Source organism: Colletotrichum karsti (assembly GCF_011947395.1).
Source record: "Colletotrichum karsti strain CkLH20 chromosome Unknown Scaffold13, whole genome shotgun sequence".
In the NCBI taxonomy this organism is placed as follows: Eukaryota; Fungi; Ascomycota; class Sordariomycetes; order Glomerellales; family Glomerellaceae; genus Colletotrichum; species Colletotrichum karsti.
In genome coordinates, this window is record NW_024065913.1 from 414,676 (window position 1) to 434,131 (window position 19,456).

General features: G+C 54.2%; 3 protein-coding genes across 3 annotated transcripts; 2 read left to right on the forward strand and 1 right to left on the reverse strand.

Moving 5' to 3' along the window:
* Positions 1-3,749: 3,749 nt before the first annotated feature.
* On the forward strand, positions 3,750-8,703 carry CkaCkLH20_04793 (uncharacterized protein; the record flags this gene model as incomplete). The annotated part of the gene is made up of 4 exons (XM_038887512.1): positions 3,750-3,911; positions 3,974-4,343; positions 4,396-5,117; positions 7,969-8,703. 4 exons carry the CDS (start codon positions 3,750-3,752, stop codon positions 8,701-8,703), a joined length of 1,989 nt encoding a protein of 662 aa, XP_038747119.1.
* A 4,556-nt stretch (positions 8,704-13,259) lies between these two features.
* CkaCkLH20_04794 (acetyl-coenzyme a synthetase) lies at positions 13,260-15,868 on the forward strand (the record flags this gene model as incomplete). Its single annotated transcript, XM_038887513.1, has 7 exons — positions 13,260-13,326; positions 13,479-13,502; positions 13,688-13,714; positions 13,812-14,974; positions 15,031-15,291; positions 15,346-15,750; positions 15,803-15,868. 7 exons carry the CDS (start codon positions 13,260-13,262, stop codon positions 15,866-15,868), a joined length of 2,013 nt encoding a protein of 670 aa, XP_038747120.1.
* An 885-nt stretch (positions 15,869-16,753) lies between these two features.
* CkaCkLH20_04795 (uncharacterized protein) lies at positions 16,754-18,025 on the reverse strand (the record flags this gene model as incomplete). Its single annotated transcript, XM_038887514.1, has 1 exon — positions 16,754-18,025. One exon carries the CDS (start codon positions 18,023-18,025, stop codon positions 16,754-16,756), a length of 1,272 nt encoding a protein of 423 aa, XP_038747121.1.
* Between the last annotated feature and the right edge of the window lie 1,431 nt (positions 18,026-19,456).

Genomic DNA, 19,456 nt, shown 5'->3' on the forward strand with positions numbered 1-19,456 from the left:
TGGTAGGGGCTGAGAGAGATGCATAATCTCCCAAGCCAGTCGCAACCCGAGAAAAAGGTTTAACGGGTTGTTTTTGTGGCATGAGGTGATCGTCGCGGGTGACATTCACGTCAGGCCGGCTGTCATCATGCTAAGCACGGACATATAGCGCGGGGGAGAGGGAGGGCGTGTGTGGTCGGTTTGTGTCAAGATGTTGTGGTTGTGCGAGGTGATGGGTATAAGTGATTATGCGACTTGATAGTCGATTTCGATGGCATATGGAAGAAGATGGGTACATAGCGGTTGCGTTGTCGGCTCGGCATGTCGTCGGCGGGTTACTCGTGACGGTGTTTATGATGATCATACTGAAGCATCGGCAACGGCATCTACTCTTTCTGCGGCTGACTGGCAAGTGTGCATGTCTTGGCTTGTGAGAGTGGAGAAGAGTCCTTTCTGTCGACATATCTGAGGTTCAAATCTTCGAACTATGATATCCGGCCAGGTCTATGGATTGCAAACAAGGCCGGCCGTACGTTTCGTTGTCTTCTGTGGGAACTTGTTGATCATAACTGAAAGCGACAGTCCAAATACATCATATCAAAATCTATTCTTTCATTGATTTCGGCGGGCTTTTTTATTTGTCCCTCTGAAGGTATTCGACCAGAACATGATAATCGTGGAGCGGCTTCGGTGCGGTAAGGTATGTTCGTGACAGTTGACAGTTCTAAGAACAGAACGGAGCAGTTTGCGCAGAGACGGGCCTCGCTGTCAAGAATCCGGCACCCGCGCTATTGATACTCGGACGTGGCGCTATTGGCGATATATCTGAGGTTCGGTATTGACGCCGGGTGGGCGGGTTTCATGTTTTCCTCGGCCGGGGAACGTGGTCGGCGTTCGGTGACTGCCATGCGGGACAGGACCAGGGGGCGGCGCAGGATTTGGCACACGATCGAACTCAAAAAGACGGCTCATGTACTATATCTCGCGGAGAGAGAGTTTTGGAGATGAGGCGGCCCGGTTTTTAGTTCATGTTGCTGTCGTTCTTCTCGAGCGCCGAGAAGATAGGGAAACCAGATTTGACTTTTGACTGACTTGACGTGACAGAATTCAGTCTCATTTTCGGTAACGTTATCATGGCGGACTATAGGTCGAGAAGATGAGACTGAATGATGACATATTCCATAGGAGGGAAAAGTGTTTTGGGACGATTCGTCGTGGAAATCTGGAATCAACTCGGAGTCTGAGCGCAGCGCACTTCAGAAGAAAAATCTCCAGATTTTCCCTCTTTGACGAGACGCACCGGCGATCTGATCACCGGACTGGGACTTGCTCTTACCCACAACCCAAAACCCCAGGTGAACCCGGTCTCGTTTCCTTCGTCCTTTCTTTTTTTTCTCATCTTCATTCCCACTTCTTGGCCCTTCGCTTCGGGTGCTAAGCCCAACGAACGAGCCGCAAACCTGCTTCGTGCCTCCCAGCCCTAAAAATACACGGCAAACGCTTGGAGAACCCCGAGTCTGAGCTTGGTGCTGCTGGGTGTCGATGAGTCGTGGGATCTTGGCATGGAGACTATGCGCGACGAGCGGGATGAAGCGAGGAGCACGAGATAGAGCGAGAACGAGGATGACGGTCCGAAGAAAAGAGGTCCAGAGTTGGAGGAACGAGTTTGGAAATTTCTGGGGCTCGTCGGAGGTGTCCTCCTGGCAACAACACCAACTTCGATATCCATCCACATCAACTGACACTCTGATCTTATACCTTGGACAAATGCTGTTATACGGCGTATAATGCCAAAGTGCATGTACGGAGTCAGAGTACGCATGTCGTCCGTCGATCAGTCTCTGGAGGCATACACACACGCAGGTGCGGCTGACCGCAGAAACCTGCATCGATATGCAAAGTGGCAGCAGCATGAATATGCAGAAACCAGGCGACCCGTCGATGACCATGTTGTAATTGATGGATGCTTGCGTCGATTGGGTGACAGCAGGAGAAGCAGCAGCAACAGCGGTCGATCTGACCACCATATGGCCCCTGTCTTCAGAGTTGTTGATTCCAAAAAGCCACTCTCCGTGCACAACCACAACTCGCTCTCTCAGAATCACAAATCACTTCGGCAAGTGCCCGGTCAAGGTTACGGTCAAGGTGAAAACGGCCGAATCCCTCAAGAACCCGACTGACCCCGGCAAGTGCGGCGCAACGAGGACAACAGGATGAACCTTCTGAAACGCGACTCGATCCCACGCCGTGGAGCCAATCGGTGTGTGCCGTTGCTGCCCCCCAACTCCACGAATGTCCAACTCCAGACCCCAATTCGAATGCATCTCTTCTCAACTCTTCCAACTTCACCGCACCATCTGCACGTTCCCTTGAAACAAGGCCAGCAGCCCGCTCACGTCATGTGGGCTGCGCTCTCCTCTCCCCAATGAACGTCTTCTCGTCACCCAGAGGTGCCCCGTCGGAATGTCCATTCTCGTCTCACCAATCCGTTGCCTGTCACACCTTGTACACACCCTCCTACGCCCTCTGGCAGATTCAAACACAGCACACACGAGAGATATCACGCAGGTACAATACCACGCACAACCGCACGACAATCCGTGGAACCGCTGTCAAGGGTCTTCGACCAGGTCCATCCAAGCTGACGCAGCAAACGCACGACATGCCACGCCGATTTGACAGTGCGGGTATGAAGGTTGCAGCATCGTCTTCCTTCGCCTTTCCTATTCAAGTTCGCTCGTTTTGGTTCTCTACTAGGCTAGAGCTCAAATCATAGCTTGGGGCGGCAAGTGCTTGCTTCGCGATGAGTCGAGGAAGAGCAAAATGGCAGATCATTGATCGCCATTCATCCTCAAGTCCACACTCTTGAATCTCGTCATCGGAATGCCTGGCCGAGACTATAATACTCTATATCACGGCTTACTCGCTCCTTGCCCCGGCAAACGAGCATCCCGGGCTGAGCCTGCGCCGTGACCAGTTGCCCATTCTCTCATCGTCCAAAGTCCATCCTGCACATACCCCCCCGCCCCAGCCGCCGATACGCGAGAGGATCATGAGGGAGAAGCGAAAGAGAGAGGGACACCGAGCCCCGCCCTTGCCGGCCTCTTTCTCCTTGATGCCTGTCCGTCCCTCTTTTGGGACTGACGTTATAGCTGGCGAGCCTCATAAGACGGCATCGCGAAAGGTGGGCGCGCGCGGGATAAGGTCACAGGCAACACCGCTTGCAGCATCTCATACCGGGGAGGGGCGGCTACACGCAAGAAACCCGGGTACCGCCACCGCGTGCTGTTGTTGCATCGGTGGTCCGGCCTGCTTTTGTCTGGCCTTCCCATGTCGGTATTTGGGGCAGAACCAGCCCTTCTGCATCCACGGCTGATACGTCGGACGAAGTTGCCCCAGGCAAGGCACACGCGGGCTGGAGTCTTGTGGGTGCGGACTGCGGATGCGCATGTAGCGGTCTGCGGCTGGTTCGATGCGGTATATGTACTGTTGCAGCCGCGCACGCGCATCTGATGCGCACATCTCGAAGCTAGTGTTTTGTTCTGCTGGAACCCTGAATCTGTTTCCCCGTGTCTTATACAAAGACCGGGCCACCGCCCACCCACACCACCTATCGGATCCGGAGGTCTAGGTGTCGGTTTGGAGGAAACCGTACTTTGGTGTCGAAGCTGTGGTTCAAATGGTTTTCGATCGCATACGAATTCGCACACGCATGCCCACAGCTTGAAGCTGGAGCAACGACAAGGTGAAGCTGCAGAAGGACGGCCGAGATGTCGCTCAGGTTCTACAAGACGCCCGGTGCCGAGCGGCCATGGCGTCCGCCGGTCATGGATGAGGACTGCCGAAGGTATCGTCGCCGGACAAAAAGGAGCAACAAATGGATCCCGCCCAGGTTGGCTTTTGAGGAAATAATCAGGAACAACACGGCATCGGTAAGCGCGACGGACGACCCAGCTTACATATCAAATGCGGAACCCACTAACAACGACACAAGCCCTGCTCGTTGAACGACTTCATGGACTACCTCGTCTACGTCGAGCAAGATGCCGAACCGCTACAGTTCTTTCTCTGGTATTGCGGTTATGTTCAGACTTGGACTTCACTTTCGCCAGAGGAACGTGCTCTTGCGCCAAGCTGGGACCCGGACCGTGGCAAGAAGCTCACTTCGAAACAACGAAGGGCGAAGAACTCGAGCAAAGTGAGCAACATCCTGGAGATACTCGACGAGGAGAGCAACCATACAAACACGGCTGCGTCGGGGAAACACAGCCGAGCTGAGTCTGCGGCGACCAACTTTTCTCGCCCGGGAGCAACTTACGCAAGGGGGAGTGAGAAGGAGGTGGAGGTGACAGTATCTGAGCCTTGTGAGATTCCCCGTCCCTGTTCTTGTATCCTCCTAATACTGACATATTTCAGCAATGGCATCTTCTCAACCTTTTCGCTCCGATATCACCACTATCGTGAACCATTACATCAACCCTAACGCTCCGCGCCGGCTCAACCTCACCAAAGACGATCGCAACGCCGTACTCACAGCGGCAGCCTCCACGACACATCCCTCTGCCCTTCTCCCAGCTTTCGAGAAAGCCGAGGCCCTCCTCCGCGGAAAGCTGCACCCAAACTTCATCCGCCACAACATTTCCAACACGAACCCTATCGCCACACAACTTCTCCGGTTCCTCGGCCTCATCCTGTTCGTTCTCGGGATCGGCCTTGATATCGCGCTGATTCTCTCTTCCGTCTCGCGGTACTACCGTCTCCTCTCCGCGCCGTTGATATTCTCAGGTCTGGCGATCTTGGTAGCTGCCCTAGATGGTGTTTCTTTATCCCTCCACCTCACGCACAGACGACACGTCCGGCCGTGGGAAGTACCCGATCTGGAATCTGGGACAGGGGCCGACAAGCGGCACCGTCGAGCCGCGACCTCCGAGAGCGTCTCCGGGGCGGTCGACCCGCTCCGCAAGCCGACGTTGCAGACCTTAGGCCCCGAGAACGTTTTTTTGAACGAGGAATGGGTCGCCACGTACGAGAGCCGGTCGCTTTGGCGACGCGTGTTTGAGCGCAGCATCGTCAGCCGAAACAAGTATCTCCGCATCCTTCAAGATGGTGTTGTTGCAGGAGCGGCATTATGGGCTGCGGTAGCGACTGTCGCGATTGGAGTCGGCTCGGTTTTCATACCATCTGAGAATTTGTTTTGATAAGCGCTGAACACGCCCTTGACGGGCACATTATGAGATCATGACAGTCTTTTCTGGGACAGGTTCTGGGATATGGATAGAGAACTATACAAAAGCATACAAGCGGGAACACTGGGTGTTTGGTCATATACCGGGAACAATACGTAGGTAGTCTGTAATTGATAAGACATACTTCTTCACCACTCTCACAGTCTACGAGAGCTGGGAGAAAACGCGGGTAAAGAACAACAAACCCGCATTCAAGGTCTCTAGGTCGCCTGCAGATTCCCGCTTGCCCACGACATGTCGTATAGACATGCCTTTTTCTCACCAATTAAATTGTCCCAGGAGAAACGTCTTCTGCATATTCCAAAGCGCTTCACGCGTTCTTGCTAAGGCTGTAATTTCCACAGCTCTGAAGATATGTATGTGGACTGCCGCCGTATCTCATGCTCTGGAGGGGCTTCAATAGTGCTTTTCAGTCAGCCCAAGCTTCCAACGGATAATTGTACTTCTGCCCACTCATATTGTCCTTCCACTCTGTCCCTCACGTATTCGACTCTGTTTATACACGGAGAGTCGGCGGCCTTGTACTCTCGCATCTGACGGTACGGTGACTATTGATGAAGTCGGGCGACTGGGAACTGCCGGCCGCCTGCCTCTATTTCGAGATTGAGCAGGCAATGAGTATCAGCAAGAAATCTCGTCGACGCCAATCTGTATCTGGACAAAAAAGCAACAACGGAGAAGTAAAAAGAGCAATTTTTATAATAGCAGCAGTCTCGAGGGCAGAGACAGCATGTTGATCAGGCCGACCTACTTGATGAGCACCGTGGATTTGAGTGGAAGAACATCCAAGGGCTCCTGAGGCACTTCTGGACTTCATGAGGTCTACCCCAGAGAAGGGCAGATCAAACTTCTGGGAAACGAAGGCGTCTTGAAAATCCTGTATTTCAAAAAAGTTACAGGCATTCGAGTACAACGACGCACTTAACCCATTACTATAAGAGATCTAAGTCTCCTATGGAAACTTAAACCACGTAGAACTAGGAGAAAGTCATCTTTCTCACCCAGTTGGCATATTTATCGCGTCCTTAGTAGCCCTTGTGGTGGTGATGATGGCTTTGGGGTTTTTCTGCGAGGGTAAAGCGATTCAGTTGCATAGCATACGCAAGGAATACGTCCAAAGAAGCCCCGAACGACGGTGTGAGAGGGTGTCTTCAAGAACTCGAAGTTTCACAGAAGACTAGTCGGCTATTTGTATCATACTCCCCGATTTCTCCTCCTCCTTTTTTTCTTCGAGTACCTAGCCGTAAACGGCTTAGAGGGATAGTGTTGGAAAGTGACCAGTATCGACGGTATACTGACCCAGCAAGGAGTTGTGTTATCGCACAGGACATATAAAGTTTCCAAAAAAGCTTGTGTCTGAGTTGCTCTGCATGGGGCGCTGGTCGTTGTCTGAGATGTAGTTGTCTTCTTCATCTAAATCTATGGTTCCATGGGGACTAGGTCAGGATCGTACCCAACACAGTAGTTTTGGAAAAGTTGAATGGGACCAGGAACACTTCCCTCTCCGTGAATACTAAGTAATATTCTCGGAAAGACGGATACTGACGACGAAGTCTAATCCCCATCACTTTCGTGAAGTCGTCTTATCTTTCGTCATCTTGACCGGTGGATAGCATCTGTCAACACGAACAAGTTCAGACTGCCTCACTTCTGACTGGGGCGATCAATTGTGCTGGAAATGACTCGGTAGGAGTGTTGGATCAAACCCGGTGGTACTTTTTATACTCTTCAAGTCCTTATATTTAGGGCTCTTGAGATTCCAGATGCTGTACATGGCGAACAGATCCATACATCACAAAGCTTGTCGAACGTTATGCCAAAGGATATGATGGTAGAGGATTCGGATGTGGTGTTGAAGGAACAAGAGCGGCAGACACCAAGCCCAGGCCAGTCGGCTTTTGGTGCGCAGCGGCGATACCCTTCTAGCCAGAGGACTATCCGCAAGAACCTTGTGCTACATATCAGCAAGGGGTCGCTCGGGTCGATTCAATGGTTTCTACAACTTTGATCAGTTTCTTATTCGGTCATAATGCTCAAGTAAAAGCGGCAGCCCTCAAAGACAGCGGAAACTTTAAGCTATCTCAGACTTCGACCCGCGGTTGGTAAGCTTTTTGCCTCTCTGTTAATCATGGTTTTCGTCACGCATCTGATAAAGGTAAGACAATATCTCCGGAACCGAATATAAAAGCACTAGATATCTCAACATGGGAAGCAACAGGCTGTCTCCTTCCGTAGTAGCGATGGATTCTGTATATAACCGACCCAACGTTGAAACGTTCCTTGACGAGAGTCCATTAACTGAAAGATGGCATTCTCGCATTCGGTTGATCGAAGGTATGTATGTCTAGTATCTATCTCTGTCCTTACTTCCCTCCTCTGTCCCCTATCTTGTCCTTCACCTCCTACTTATACACCCGAATACACGTAGCGCAGTCCATGCTGACTCTTTTGATGTAGTGACTACGTCAACCACTTGGGGACCCCCTGATATTGCGGCCACCCGAGCACTTCTCGAGACTGAGGTCACAGAGGAAAATGTCAACCTCATTCGCACCTATCACCCGGCTTTTACCCACCCCGGCACCTTCCTCGCGACTCTAGTTACTGAGCGAGATGGCCGCCGTATCTGGGTCATCCGTGATCCCAGACGATCCTCCACTCACCTCTACGCCGGCGGTCTGGATGTTTAAATACCGTCATACGGGTTGCCGGTAGAATTGTGGACCTCCTTTGCTGGGCCAAGGACGTGCTCTTGAAGTCCAAGACGCCAGCTCATCCGGCTGTAGAACGCGGCTACGTATCTGCGGAAGAGCTCCCAACGTCAAACCATCCCCTCGGCAAGGAGGTCTGCGTGAACGCGGGGCAGTCCATCGGCACCATTACGGAAACGTTCAACACCCCTTGCCACCTTCGACCTTTCCCTTTCGAATACGCCCATGATCTATCTTTGATCAAACTCAAAAGACCCGGTAACCAGGTGGACCTGCTCAATAAGCAACAGCCCTTCGGGGTTCCGGTTATCGATGGGTGGGCCAGCGTTTCCGATGTGCTCGAAGGCAAGCCGCTCTTCGTGACTTCACAAGATACATATCCCCAACACGACGTAAGGAAAGCTCTTGCTGAGGGAACGCAGTATCTTTGGGATAGCGAGAATCTCGAACAGTCGGTCAGTCTTATGTGGAAAGTCGAAGATATCGCCGGTGTCTCTCAGGCAGCTTCAAGACTCCGCACTGGTGCTCGTCACTTCTCTGGGATTATTCTCTGCGTGGGCTGCCCCGCTGACAAGACTGCGAAGGCCATCGCTTTTCAGAACTTCGAAATACCCTGGCCAACACCCCCTGGAACCGCTGATCCAGCTCAAAAGGAGAGGAATAAGCCCAAAATCGCCTGCGGTTTTCTGTTGCCCGCCTTCCTCACTCGTGATTGCACCATCGAATACGAGAGAAACGACGAAGGCAGCGGCACCGAGTTAGCATAATCCACAGATAGAGAAGGAAAAAGGAAGGAGAAGAGGATAGAGAAGTCAGGTATGCTGGGGAGCCTCGTAAACTTCGACCTCGATGTCTAGTCGGTAGTCTTCGCCTGCGCTGGTCACTTGCGACGCTGCTAAGTCCAAATACAAGTTTGCCCCCTCCTCTCACGTTGGTATGAGGCCTTCGCTGGAAGCTTCATGTTTAGGTACAAGAGAGGCCTCGTAAGCGCTGGGTTTACTTCGAGTCCTCGTCGTTCACGTTGAGGCTAGGTAAGGGTGTCACCGGAGTACCCTAGGTAGGGTCTTTGTCAACCTATTGTGAATGTCAGCATGTGAGGGAAGTGTCCGGATACACGCATGTCTGACATGAATGAGTAGTTTTGTTTTGGCCAGGTCAGTTGTGTTGAATTTGTACAAACCTAGCTCGATGCGTATATGAGGTAGCAATCACGACTTTGAAGTGATGATATCATATATGAAATGTCCGTGAGTGCAAAACAATGAATAAGTTGAAAATATCATTGCAAAATAGGACAGTTGGTCCAGACCCTTGACGATGGAGGTTGGTAAGAGGCTCAGAGTTGCCTATTTCAGGCAGGCGAACATCGCATGTGCTTCACACGCTGCAGGATGCTGCATGGCAGCGGCTCGGACAGCTGCCCCGTCTATTCGTAGACTCAACACTCTGTCATCTAAAGAGCCCCAACAAACCAGGAGTCCCACACATCGACTGACGGATGGACGGAGGCCTGCCTCCATCCGCCGTACGATGTTCGGAAACGACGGTGATTGTGCCCAACTGGCCCCCTTCAGTCTCCAGTACAAGACACTGCCTAGGCAGCGTCGTCCGAGCTTTCCTGTCCCACGAGGAATCAAGACGAGGGACTTCAGATGCGGCGGCAGATGACAGAAGACACAGTTCAGTCACGCCGCGGATGTCGGTTGTGCCAAGTCCAAAACTTCCATTCGTCCATCCTATGAGACGGCGGCAGGTGGACTGACCCGGATGGACAGGGAAGAAGGACGTGGAAATGGTGCAAGGGACCCGGCCTTCTGGAATGGCGGCCAGCCAGCTGGCGCGCATTTTCTCAAACACCCCAGGTTCACGAGGGGGCGGGAGTCTGGGCAGCGGGCACCCATGGGGAAAAATGCGGGAAGTCTGTCTGGGGCTCCAGGGATGAAGGAGCCTGGAGGAGGAGGAGGGTTAACCGCGGGCTTCCTGTCGAATCGGCTACGAAGGCCCGGAGGTACGTATCGATTCCTGAACACCTCACTTACTCATCAGGAATTCAGGTCCTAGGTCCTCAGTTTTGGAAGGATCCATTCAATGGAGTGGCTTTCTCCCACTGCAAGCCCTAGGGCACATTGCAGCAAGAGCAACAACATGGATCAGGCACTCTGCGGAATATGTTTCACGCCCGAGGTGAGAGGTAGCCGCTCCCAAGACATCTACTTATTTTCTTCCTCCTGCGCGCGAAGCACCAGGCGGAACTTCCGTTCGACCCCTCCAACCACACACAATGCTCCCCACGAGCTTTCTCCGCACCGCCATGGCCATGGTAAGGATACCCTCCCTGGCTGCAGGTGATCTAACATCCAGCCCAGCACTGCAATTCAACGCCATCTGCTCCTGGCGATAACCAAAGTACGCCATCTCCAGAGACGTGCCGTCTTGACAAGCCGCGGCCACGATAGCGGCCTTGCCTAATACGGTATTTCTTCACACTCGGGCTCGAGTGGTTTTGGATTCATCGCCTTGTAGGTTATTCGGTGGACCGCGGCCGACGTCGGAGAGGCCGCAACATTGGATCCTGCTGCGCACTGCATCTCGCATATCAGCACTCAGTCATCACTGTGGGTTCGGTGACACTTTTTCTCCCGTTTTGCCCTCGCCAGCGAGACGCAAGAACCCACAATCTGCAGGGAGAAGAGCGTTTGCAAATTGCGATTGCAGGAGTGGATGTCGACCCCGGAATCTGCGAGACTTGTTGAATCCCGACCCAACGCCAGACCCCGAAACAGCCATGATTTAATGATTTACAGCGGGGATTCTGCCCGGCCTTCTGCATCGGACCCTGGGTCATCTTTTCTTCTGCTCGACAAATTGCTCTGTCGTCAAGTATTCGAGCTGACGGAGCTTGAAGCCTGTCGTTGCGGCAACCAATATCAACGCCTATATCAAACTTCACGGGAGGCCAAGACATGTTCAAAATCATCTCGATGTCATTGTTGGGGTCCAGGCCAATCACGGAGGCTGGCACGCCGCGGCAGTCGTGCGTAGCGCGTCGCGATCAGCAAGCATCGGCCTGGGCAGATGTAGGATTCACTGACCAGCAGCCGCATGTCGTCTTCAAATGCACCCTACAAGACTTGGAGGCGCACAACCTCGACGCTGCTAGGGGAGAGTGCGGGGAAGTTTGTGGTCGGATGAGGGGCAAAACGAGCTTGACGACACACACCAAAGCCCTCTAACTGACGTCTCGACGGATGATATTGAACTATCTTAGGCGGTGACAAATATTCGACCATTTAGTCGTCCTCGGTCTGGTCCGGAGCCAGAACTTCGTGTCGGGACACATCTGGTGACGGGCACCACACCTGGCATTGACATGATGTGTCACTGGCGTCTTTTCGGCGATTTCAATTCAAACACCAAGGGCAGGACATGCCACACCGAGGCAAGAGCGCAAATGAGCATGGTATCAACCACAAAGTCGGGATACTGACACGAACCATTGAGCTCCACCTCTAGTGCTGCTCTCTATTTGGCTATTCTCGGCCATTTTCTGGCAAAATAACAGTGCAGCGACAGGGAGGTAGATATATTTAACAGGTAGGTTTTGAGCGGTCACGGCAAGCCTAGCTGACGCGCAGCAGTCTGGCATCAAGCGGCTCGCAGCAAAGGGATTGACATGCGATGCCCCCGTTTCTGGACAGGTCCCCGGTGCTGATGGTGTGAGAGAGCATGCACTCTCGTCTTGACACCTCCACACGAACCGATAAATGTGCTCTTGGACGTCGTCACCGTCACCCCAAGAACAGGCAACGATCGATCACGAGAAGCGGCGCTGTTCTTTATTCTAAGAGTGCTCTGTCGTTTGACACTAGTTCTTGGAGGTCCAGTTATTTGGATCCATGGAAGTCGGTGTCTGAAGCACCCCGCCCCCAGATCAAGACCAGCCGGCCGGCCCAGGAGCATCCAGGCGCGGACGACAGGCGTAAAGTAGATTCGTCTAACGCTGAGAGGCTGATGAGAGGGTCCGCTACTGCAAAGCGGCGTTGTTGGGTACCTATCTGCGCGAGGGGTTAATTGCAGGGAAATGGAGGGTTCGCAGTCGTTCGGGGCAAAGGAAAAACATCAGACTGCATCAACCCCGGCCAAGCGGTAACGGCACAGGCGAGGCGCGGCGCCGTAATAGGTATCAGCGAGATGCGGGTGGGAGTGCGGAGCCGTGGTCAGCCATTCTCCAATGGGCGTCGGCGGAAGGGTTGATGGAGATGGAGGTCCCCTTTCCGCGTGGCTTGTCCCTTTTCTCCATTCTAGGTAAAATCATCGGGCTGAACTGTACCGTGATCCCGTACCTTGGATGGGGCTCCCTGCGCGGGTCGTCAGACGGTCTGGTGAATGGAGCTTTGGGGATTGTCAGTCAGGCTGAGTGATGGTGATGAGTGACAGCGGATAAGGTGCCTTTTGTGCAAAGTCACCTTCTCAATCACCAGTGTTCTGTCATGGGACGGCACCTGGGTGATGGGGAAACGAGGATGGAGAATTCAATGGAGATGGGTATCCGTAGCTCAGGTTCGCAGCGATCTCGGTCTCAGCTCCCAGGTGCTAATTCCCAGGCTGGGTAAGGTGTACTAATGAGTGTTACCTGAGAGGCGGGCAGTCAATCGGTGCGCCGTACCGAGTGCAGTCCAGGTCGGGTGTCTCTGGATTGAGTCCACCAAGCACCTCCCAGTCGCAGTCGGCGTCCAAGTCCAAGTCTTAGTCGAGTCCCCATTTGTCCATTAAAAGCAATCCCGTCCCCCGTCCAATTCGCGGCTCGGCCACCTGGAGAGTCGATCTTCTTAATTACTGCCTCTTTCTCCTTCGACCATCCGCGCCTCCTCCTCCTCTTCTTCTTCCTTTCTCTCAACTTCACTCTACAAACCACAAAACCTTCTCCATCCCTCTCCTCCAGTTTCCCGTACATCTCAAGCACCCACTCCGCTCGAGGTCAACCCGCCTGCTGCCGCTACCCGCCTTTGCAGTGAAGCTAGACCAGCCGTCAGGCCAGGAACCACGCGACTTTTGAAACCTCGTCATCGAGAAAAACCCCAGACCGCAGCGCAGCGCAGCGTTGTGGAGAGTTGCGCCAGTTTCCCATACCCTCGAGGGCCCGGAGCGCGCAAGAAAGCAAGAAAGCGCCCGCTCGTCTGGCGACCTCGTCGAGAAAGACGCACCACCGTCGAACGATTTCGTGCTCTCGACCTTCGCTCCTCGCCTTCACCACCACCGAACCACCAAGAGTGCTGCACAAAGTACCCCGCATCCTTCATAACGCACACATAACCCCGCCACCATGGCCGCATCGACAGAGCAACAAAAGGCCCCTGTGGTCGCTGAGGCCCACCTCGTTGACACCTTCCGTAAGCCCGAACACTCCCCAATTTCGTTTTCTGCGGTCGTCCGGCAGCGGCAGTAGCTCTGTGTGCGACACCCAGCGACAGCAACACCTCTTCCGGCTCTCGTTCCTCTTGCTTTCCGTTGGGAACTGCCATGGCTAACCTTTTCCCAACAGATCCCCCCCAAAAGATGCTTGACAGTAAGTCGCCCGTAATCCCGCTTCGCTTGCACGCTTCCATGACCTGTTGGCGGCCAAAAGTCGCGTGAGGGGCACTGGAGACTGTGCGCAAGGGGAAGGAAGAAATAGAGGGGCACTCAATTACTTGGGAGCTATTGCGCTCGTCTGATTGGACACATCGCTGACTTGGCCGTGCCTTCCCGCAGAGCACCCCAGCAAGCCCCACCTGAGCAGTAAGCCATTCCCCTCTTTTACCCCAATTCCACGTCTTGCCATTGGCTGTGTGCATCGTTGCTGACCGGAGCTCTCTCTTGCCCCTCCTTCGCGCAGGTCTCGAAGAATACCAAAAGTTGTACAAGGAATCCATCACCGACCCCAAGGCCTTCTGGGGCACCAAAGCCCGCGAGCTTCTTACCTGGTTCAGCGACTTCCAGACCGTCTACTCCGGTTCTCTCGAGAACGGCGACAGCGCCTGGTTCGCCGAGGGCCAGCTGAACGCCAGTTACAACTGTGTCGACCGTCACGCCTTCAAGGACCCTAACCGCGTTGCCATCATCTACGAGGCCGATGAGCCCGGCGATGGCCGCAATGTCACCTACGGAGAGCTTCTGCGCGAGGTCTCCCGTACCGCCTGGGTCCTGAAGCAGATGGGTGTGCGCAAGGGTGACACCGTTGCCATCTACCTGCCCATGATTCCCGAGGCCATCATCGCCCTCCTCGCTTGCGTCCGTATCGGTGCCGTCCACTCCGTCGTCTTCGCCGGTTTCTCCGCCGACTCCCTGCGCGACCGTGTTATTGACGGAAACTCAAAGGTCGTCATTACCACCGACGAGGGCAAGCGTGGCGGCAAGTTGATCGGCACCAAGAAGATTGTCGACGATGCCCTTAAGCAGTGCCCCGACGTCTCTCACGTCCTGGTCTACAAGCGTACCGGCGCCGACGTGCCCATGACCAAGGGCCGTGATTGGTGGTGGCACGAGGAGGTCGAGAAGTGGCCCGCCTACTTCCCTCCCGAGCGCGTCAACTCCGAGGACCCCCTTTTCCTCCTCTACACTTCCGGTTCAACTGGTAAGCCCAAGGGTGTTCTGCACACCACCGGTGGCTACCTCGTCGGCGCTGCCGCCACCGGCAAGTACGTCTTTGACATCCACGACGGCGACCGCTACTTCTGCGGTGGTGATGTCGGTTGGATTACCGGTCACACCTATGTCGTATACGCCCCTCTGCTGCTTGGTGTGACTACCGTCGTCTTCGAGGGCACGCCAGCCTACCCCAACTTCTCAAGATACTGGGATATTATTGCCGAGCACAAGATCACTCAGTTCTACGTCGCCCCCACTGCTCTCCGCTTGTTGAAGCGTGCTGGTGACCAACATGTCAAGGGCGACATGAAGCACCTGAGAGTCCTCGGCTCCGTTGGTGAGCCCATCGCCGCCGAGGTCTGGAAGTGGTACTTCGAAATTGTTGGCAAGGAGGAGGCCCACATTGTAGACGTAAGTGCCCATGCTTCACGATCACCTTGACACACCGAAACTAATACCCCTTGCAGACATACTGGCAGACCGAGACTGGCTCCAACGTCATCACTCCCCTGGCTGGTGTGACACCTACCAAGCCCGGCAGTGCTTCCCTTCCCTTCTTCGGTATCGAGCCGGCCATTATCGACCCTGTTTCCGGCGAGGAGATTCACGGTAACGACGTGGAGGGTGTCCTGGCCTTCAAGCAGGCCTGGCCCAGCATGGCCCGCACAGTTTGGGGCGCCCACAAGCGCTACATGGACACCTACCTCAACGTCTACCCGGGCTACTACGTAAGCATCTACCACTAGAGTATCGCCGAACATTCAGACTAACATTCAAAACAGTTCACTGGTGACGGCGCTGGCCGTGACCACGAGGGATTCTACTGGATCCGCGGACGTGTCGACGACGTCGTCAACGTCTCCGGTCACCGCCTTTCCACCGCTGAAATCGAGGCCGCGCTCATTGAGCACCACGCCATCGCCGAGGCCGCCGTTGTCGGTGTTGCCGACGAGCTCACCGGCCAGACTGTCAACGCCTTCGTTGCCATCAAGGACGGCAACGAGCCCACAGATGCGCTCCGCAAGGAGTTCATCATGCAGGTCCGCAAGAGCATTGGTCCCTTCGCGGCGCCCAAGGCCGTCTACATCGTGCCCGACTTGCCCAAGACCCGCTCCGGTAAGATCATGCGCAGAATTCTGCGCAAGATCTTGGCCGGTGAGGAGGACCAGCTTGGTGACGTAACAACGGTGTGTACTCGCTTCCCTCCGCTCCGCAGCTTCGGTGACTGACTTGATACAGCTGTCGGATCCCTCAATCGTTGAGAAGATCATCAACATCGTTCACGAGGAGAAGAGGAAGAAGTAAATGCATGGCGCATGCAGGGGATGGGGAGTGAGGGAGAGAATGACTTTCGATACCACGAGCCAGGAGCGAGGACCTCCTTGAGCTCACGATGGATACTTGGTTTAGTTTTGCCATAAGCGACATGTTGATTGTTCTTGAGTCGATTTGAAAGAAATAAAAACGTTAAACTTAAACCATGTCATCAAACGTCTCCAAGTGACAATAGCCGATCCAGGGCGCTTCTTGTCGGTCCGAATCGTAAACAGGGCAAGGCTGGGGCTCACATCCACTTCCTCCATGGCGGAGGAGTCTCGGACATACGGGGCTGTCAGCACGGCCCGTGCACCGGCCTGTCGGCGGGTGCATTGCGGGTCTCGACACGGACCCCCGTTCTCCGGCCCGGATCAGCGAAAGTGGGGGGAGGCCAAGTCTGCAACTTGCTGACGCCCGGGGCGCTCCGCCACTAACATCTTCATCATCTCGGCGCTGCTAGACGGGCGAGTGTCCGTCGTGTGCGTTGAGAAACGCGCGTTTTCTGGAGCGGTTTCCTTCTTGAAGATGGAGGAAAGCCAAGGACCGGTAGCTGCTTCTGTAGCGGGATTGGGCTGTGTTGAAGACGCGGCGCGCACGGGTGAGATGGCTCGGATGGTGGTTGATATGACGTTGGGAGAGGCGTGGGTGGTGGGTTCTGTGCTTTACGAGTTTCGCGATGTTTGCGCCGTGGTTGAATTCTGCAGCAACTGGCTCTCTCCCCTAATGGTGGTTCGCAACAACGTGAACACACGGTGAATGTACTAATACTATCTATGTTCATCTGAAGCTAACATATACCATGCTCGCATCATATCTACTGGACGCCACCAGATGGACAGAATTCGAGTGTAAAAACAGATCGATGGATCGATATCAAACGAGGTATACAGCAACCCAGTCGATCCCGTGAACGCCGGCGTTGAACTCGGACAAATCCATATGCTTCTCGATGTACGCGGGACCGATGACGGAAAACGTGTGCTGGTTCCCCTGTTCCTCCTCGGCTGGCCGCAGGAGCATGGGGACGGCGACGCCGCGGAGGAGAGCGATTGTGTCTCCCTTTTCCGTATCAATCGGGCCGACACCGACACTGCCCTGTGTTGTGAGGAAGAGGCAGCTCTCGCTTCTCATGAGCTGACTGCAGCACATCAGTGCCAAATCTAAATTGTCTCGGTGGCTTGTTTCGAGGTCTTCGACCAACGCGAAGAGTGATGTATCATTTGCCCCGTAGTGTGTTTCTATCCGTTGGCTCACCTCCATGCTTTGACTGCAGGCCTCGAGGCATTCTGTGAGCGCCGTTGTGTGTTGTCCATCGAGGTTAGGCACGCACCCCCTGACGACTCGAGCGATCTCCGCGGACAAGCATACGGGAGGGCTCGCATCGGTCAAGATATCCTGTGCCTGGATGAAGAACCGCAACAGCATCGAGAGCATCTGGGACGGGAATTGAAGATCATCCCAGGCGAAACTCTGTCGGTCAAACATTGTCGTGGTACAGGCAGCTACGGTGCCCTCCAGAGTCCCCCATAGTCCAAGTTTCCCTTCACTGATCTTCATATGCGGAGCAGGTAGGTTGTCCTGGTACTTATCAATGTGGTCGTAGACATGTTCTGGCTTTAGCCAAGGCCTCTGCCTGATGGTGCTCCAGTCTGGAACCCAAGACGGTACCTCCCTTTCCCAACCTGATGCCGGGTTCACGTCGACGAGCAAGTTTATCACCGCAGGCTGGAAATGCAACAGGTCGAGGAAGAGCCGGTGATACACCTCGCCCAGCGATAGATCGTGGTTCGCATCTGCGTGCGATATGTCCAGGCTGTACAGGACACTGCTCAGCGCGAAGGCCTTGTCCTTTGGGACGCTGGCCTGACGCTCCCGCAACGAACGCAGCACGCCTATGAGTGGCCCGTCGGCGACGTGTTCGTCAGACCCCCAACTATCCATTGCAATGACCCCGACGGAGAGCCCGGTGAGGGCCGTGCCGGCCAGCACCGTCAAGAACCCGAGACGCAACTGCCTGTTCTCCAGGAACCCCGCTACGTGGGTGCGATCGTGCGTCACCTTGCCGTGGGCGAGTGTGTATGCCACAGTGAAGGGATCGATGCCGAGGATGAAAACGATGGATGCTAATCCAATGACGACGACCAAGGGTATGAAGAGTCTAATCAGTCTAGTTTCTAGACGATACTGTCTGACAGAACGTCGTTGTTCTGCCGAGTATGGACGGTATTGCCCAGCCGACCACCTGAACCCCACGCCGTTCCGATGTGTCGGACGTCGGGAATGAACCCAGATGTCTGCCAACGCCCGCCACTTGTCGAATGAGGGTATCTGTTTGACTGCGTCCGAGACGGGTGAGGATCGGGTCGTTGCTCCGCCACATAAGACATTGCCCAGGTATTTGAGGCCTCGAACTACGCCCAAGGGCGGCAGTTGCGGGCCGTACAAGTAAAGATGGTTCAGTCCTTGAATGAAGTCGCACCATCTGATGGTTTCGTAACCACAGACAATGACTGGGTTCGACGCCAGAACGGCCTCCTGGAACGTCCAGGCTCTGTTCATCCATTCAGTCCCTAGCAGGGCTTCCAGGTTTTCGACGTCGAACAAGTGTTTTAGCCCGAAAGGATTCAGACGGCACAAAGCTTGCGATGGAATCAGCTACGTAACGCGGGCTTTTAAGGAGGAGAGGGCTAAGCCAGAGTAACTTACAAGTTGAGATAACTCCCCATACCATGGGGCCGTAATCAAACAAAAAGGCGAGAAGAGATCCCCGAGGAACGAAGGAGCTGCTTCCGGGACGCCATGGAAGGCTAGGTAGGCCAACATGAAGGCTCGAGGCCTTTTGCAGACACCATATGGCCATCCGTGTATTCACGCTACCTTGACCCAGCCAAAGAAATACCTCAGAAGCCCATGTATAGATCTCGCTCATAAGTCTGAGTTGTGACGCTTTTTCTCCGTCGTCCGCCTGATTGATGCAGATTGCGTCAATCCAGACGGTTAATTCTCCCGCACACTTATTTCGAAGAACAACGATAGCATCTCGACAATTTCTTGTGATGGGGATGTTGATCCCATTGCACTCAATCGTATCCTTGATCGAGGAGTACTTGCCCCAAACGTAGGAAAGAGCGGCAAAACGAGGGCAGTCGTGCAGGCTGACGATACTCAGGGTCCCAACCAAGGGCGCGTCGAGTTTCTCCTCGTGAGGGATCTTAAGGACGCGTATACACTTTGAATCGGCGGGCAAGGGGAATTCTTGGTACAGTCGGTTGGGATCCAAAGCAAAATTGGCACCCAGAGTTCTGAAATTTCTCGTTGAACCGGATATGGCAACGAGTTGGTAATCTGACTCCATAACATTCAACAATCACGCAAGAAGGATAGCTGGCAGAAGACTTGACTGAACAACCACACCTATATGTAGATGAATCGTTGAGCGGAGAACATTCATTGCTATTATGCTAGGCCGGACAGGACAGGCCAGAGCAGCAGAAAGCGGTCTTCATGCCCGAAGGCTTTCTACGAGGCAAACCAAGGCGACGGGCGCTCGAAACGATAGGATGGCAGCTGACCGAA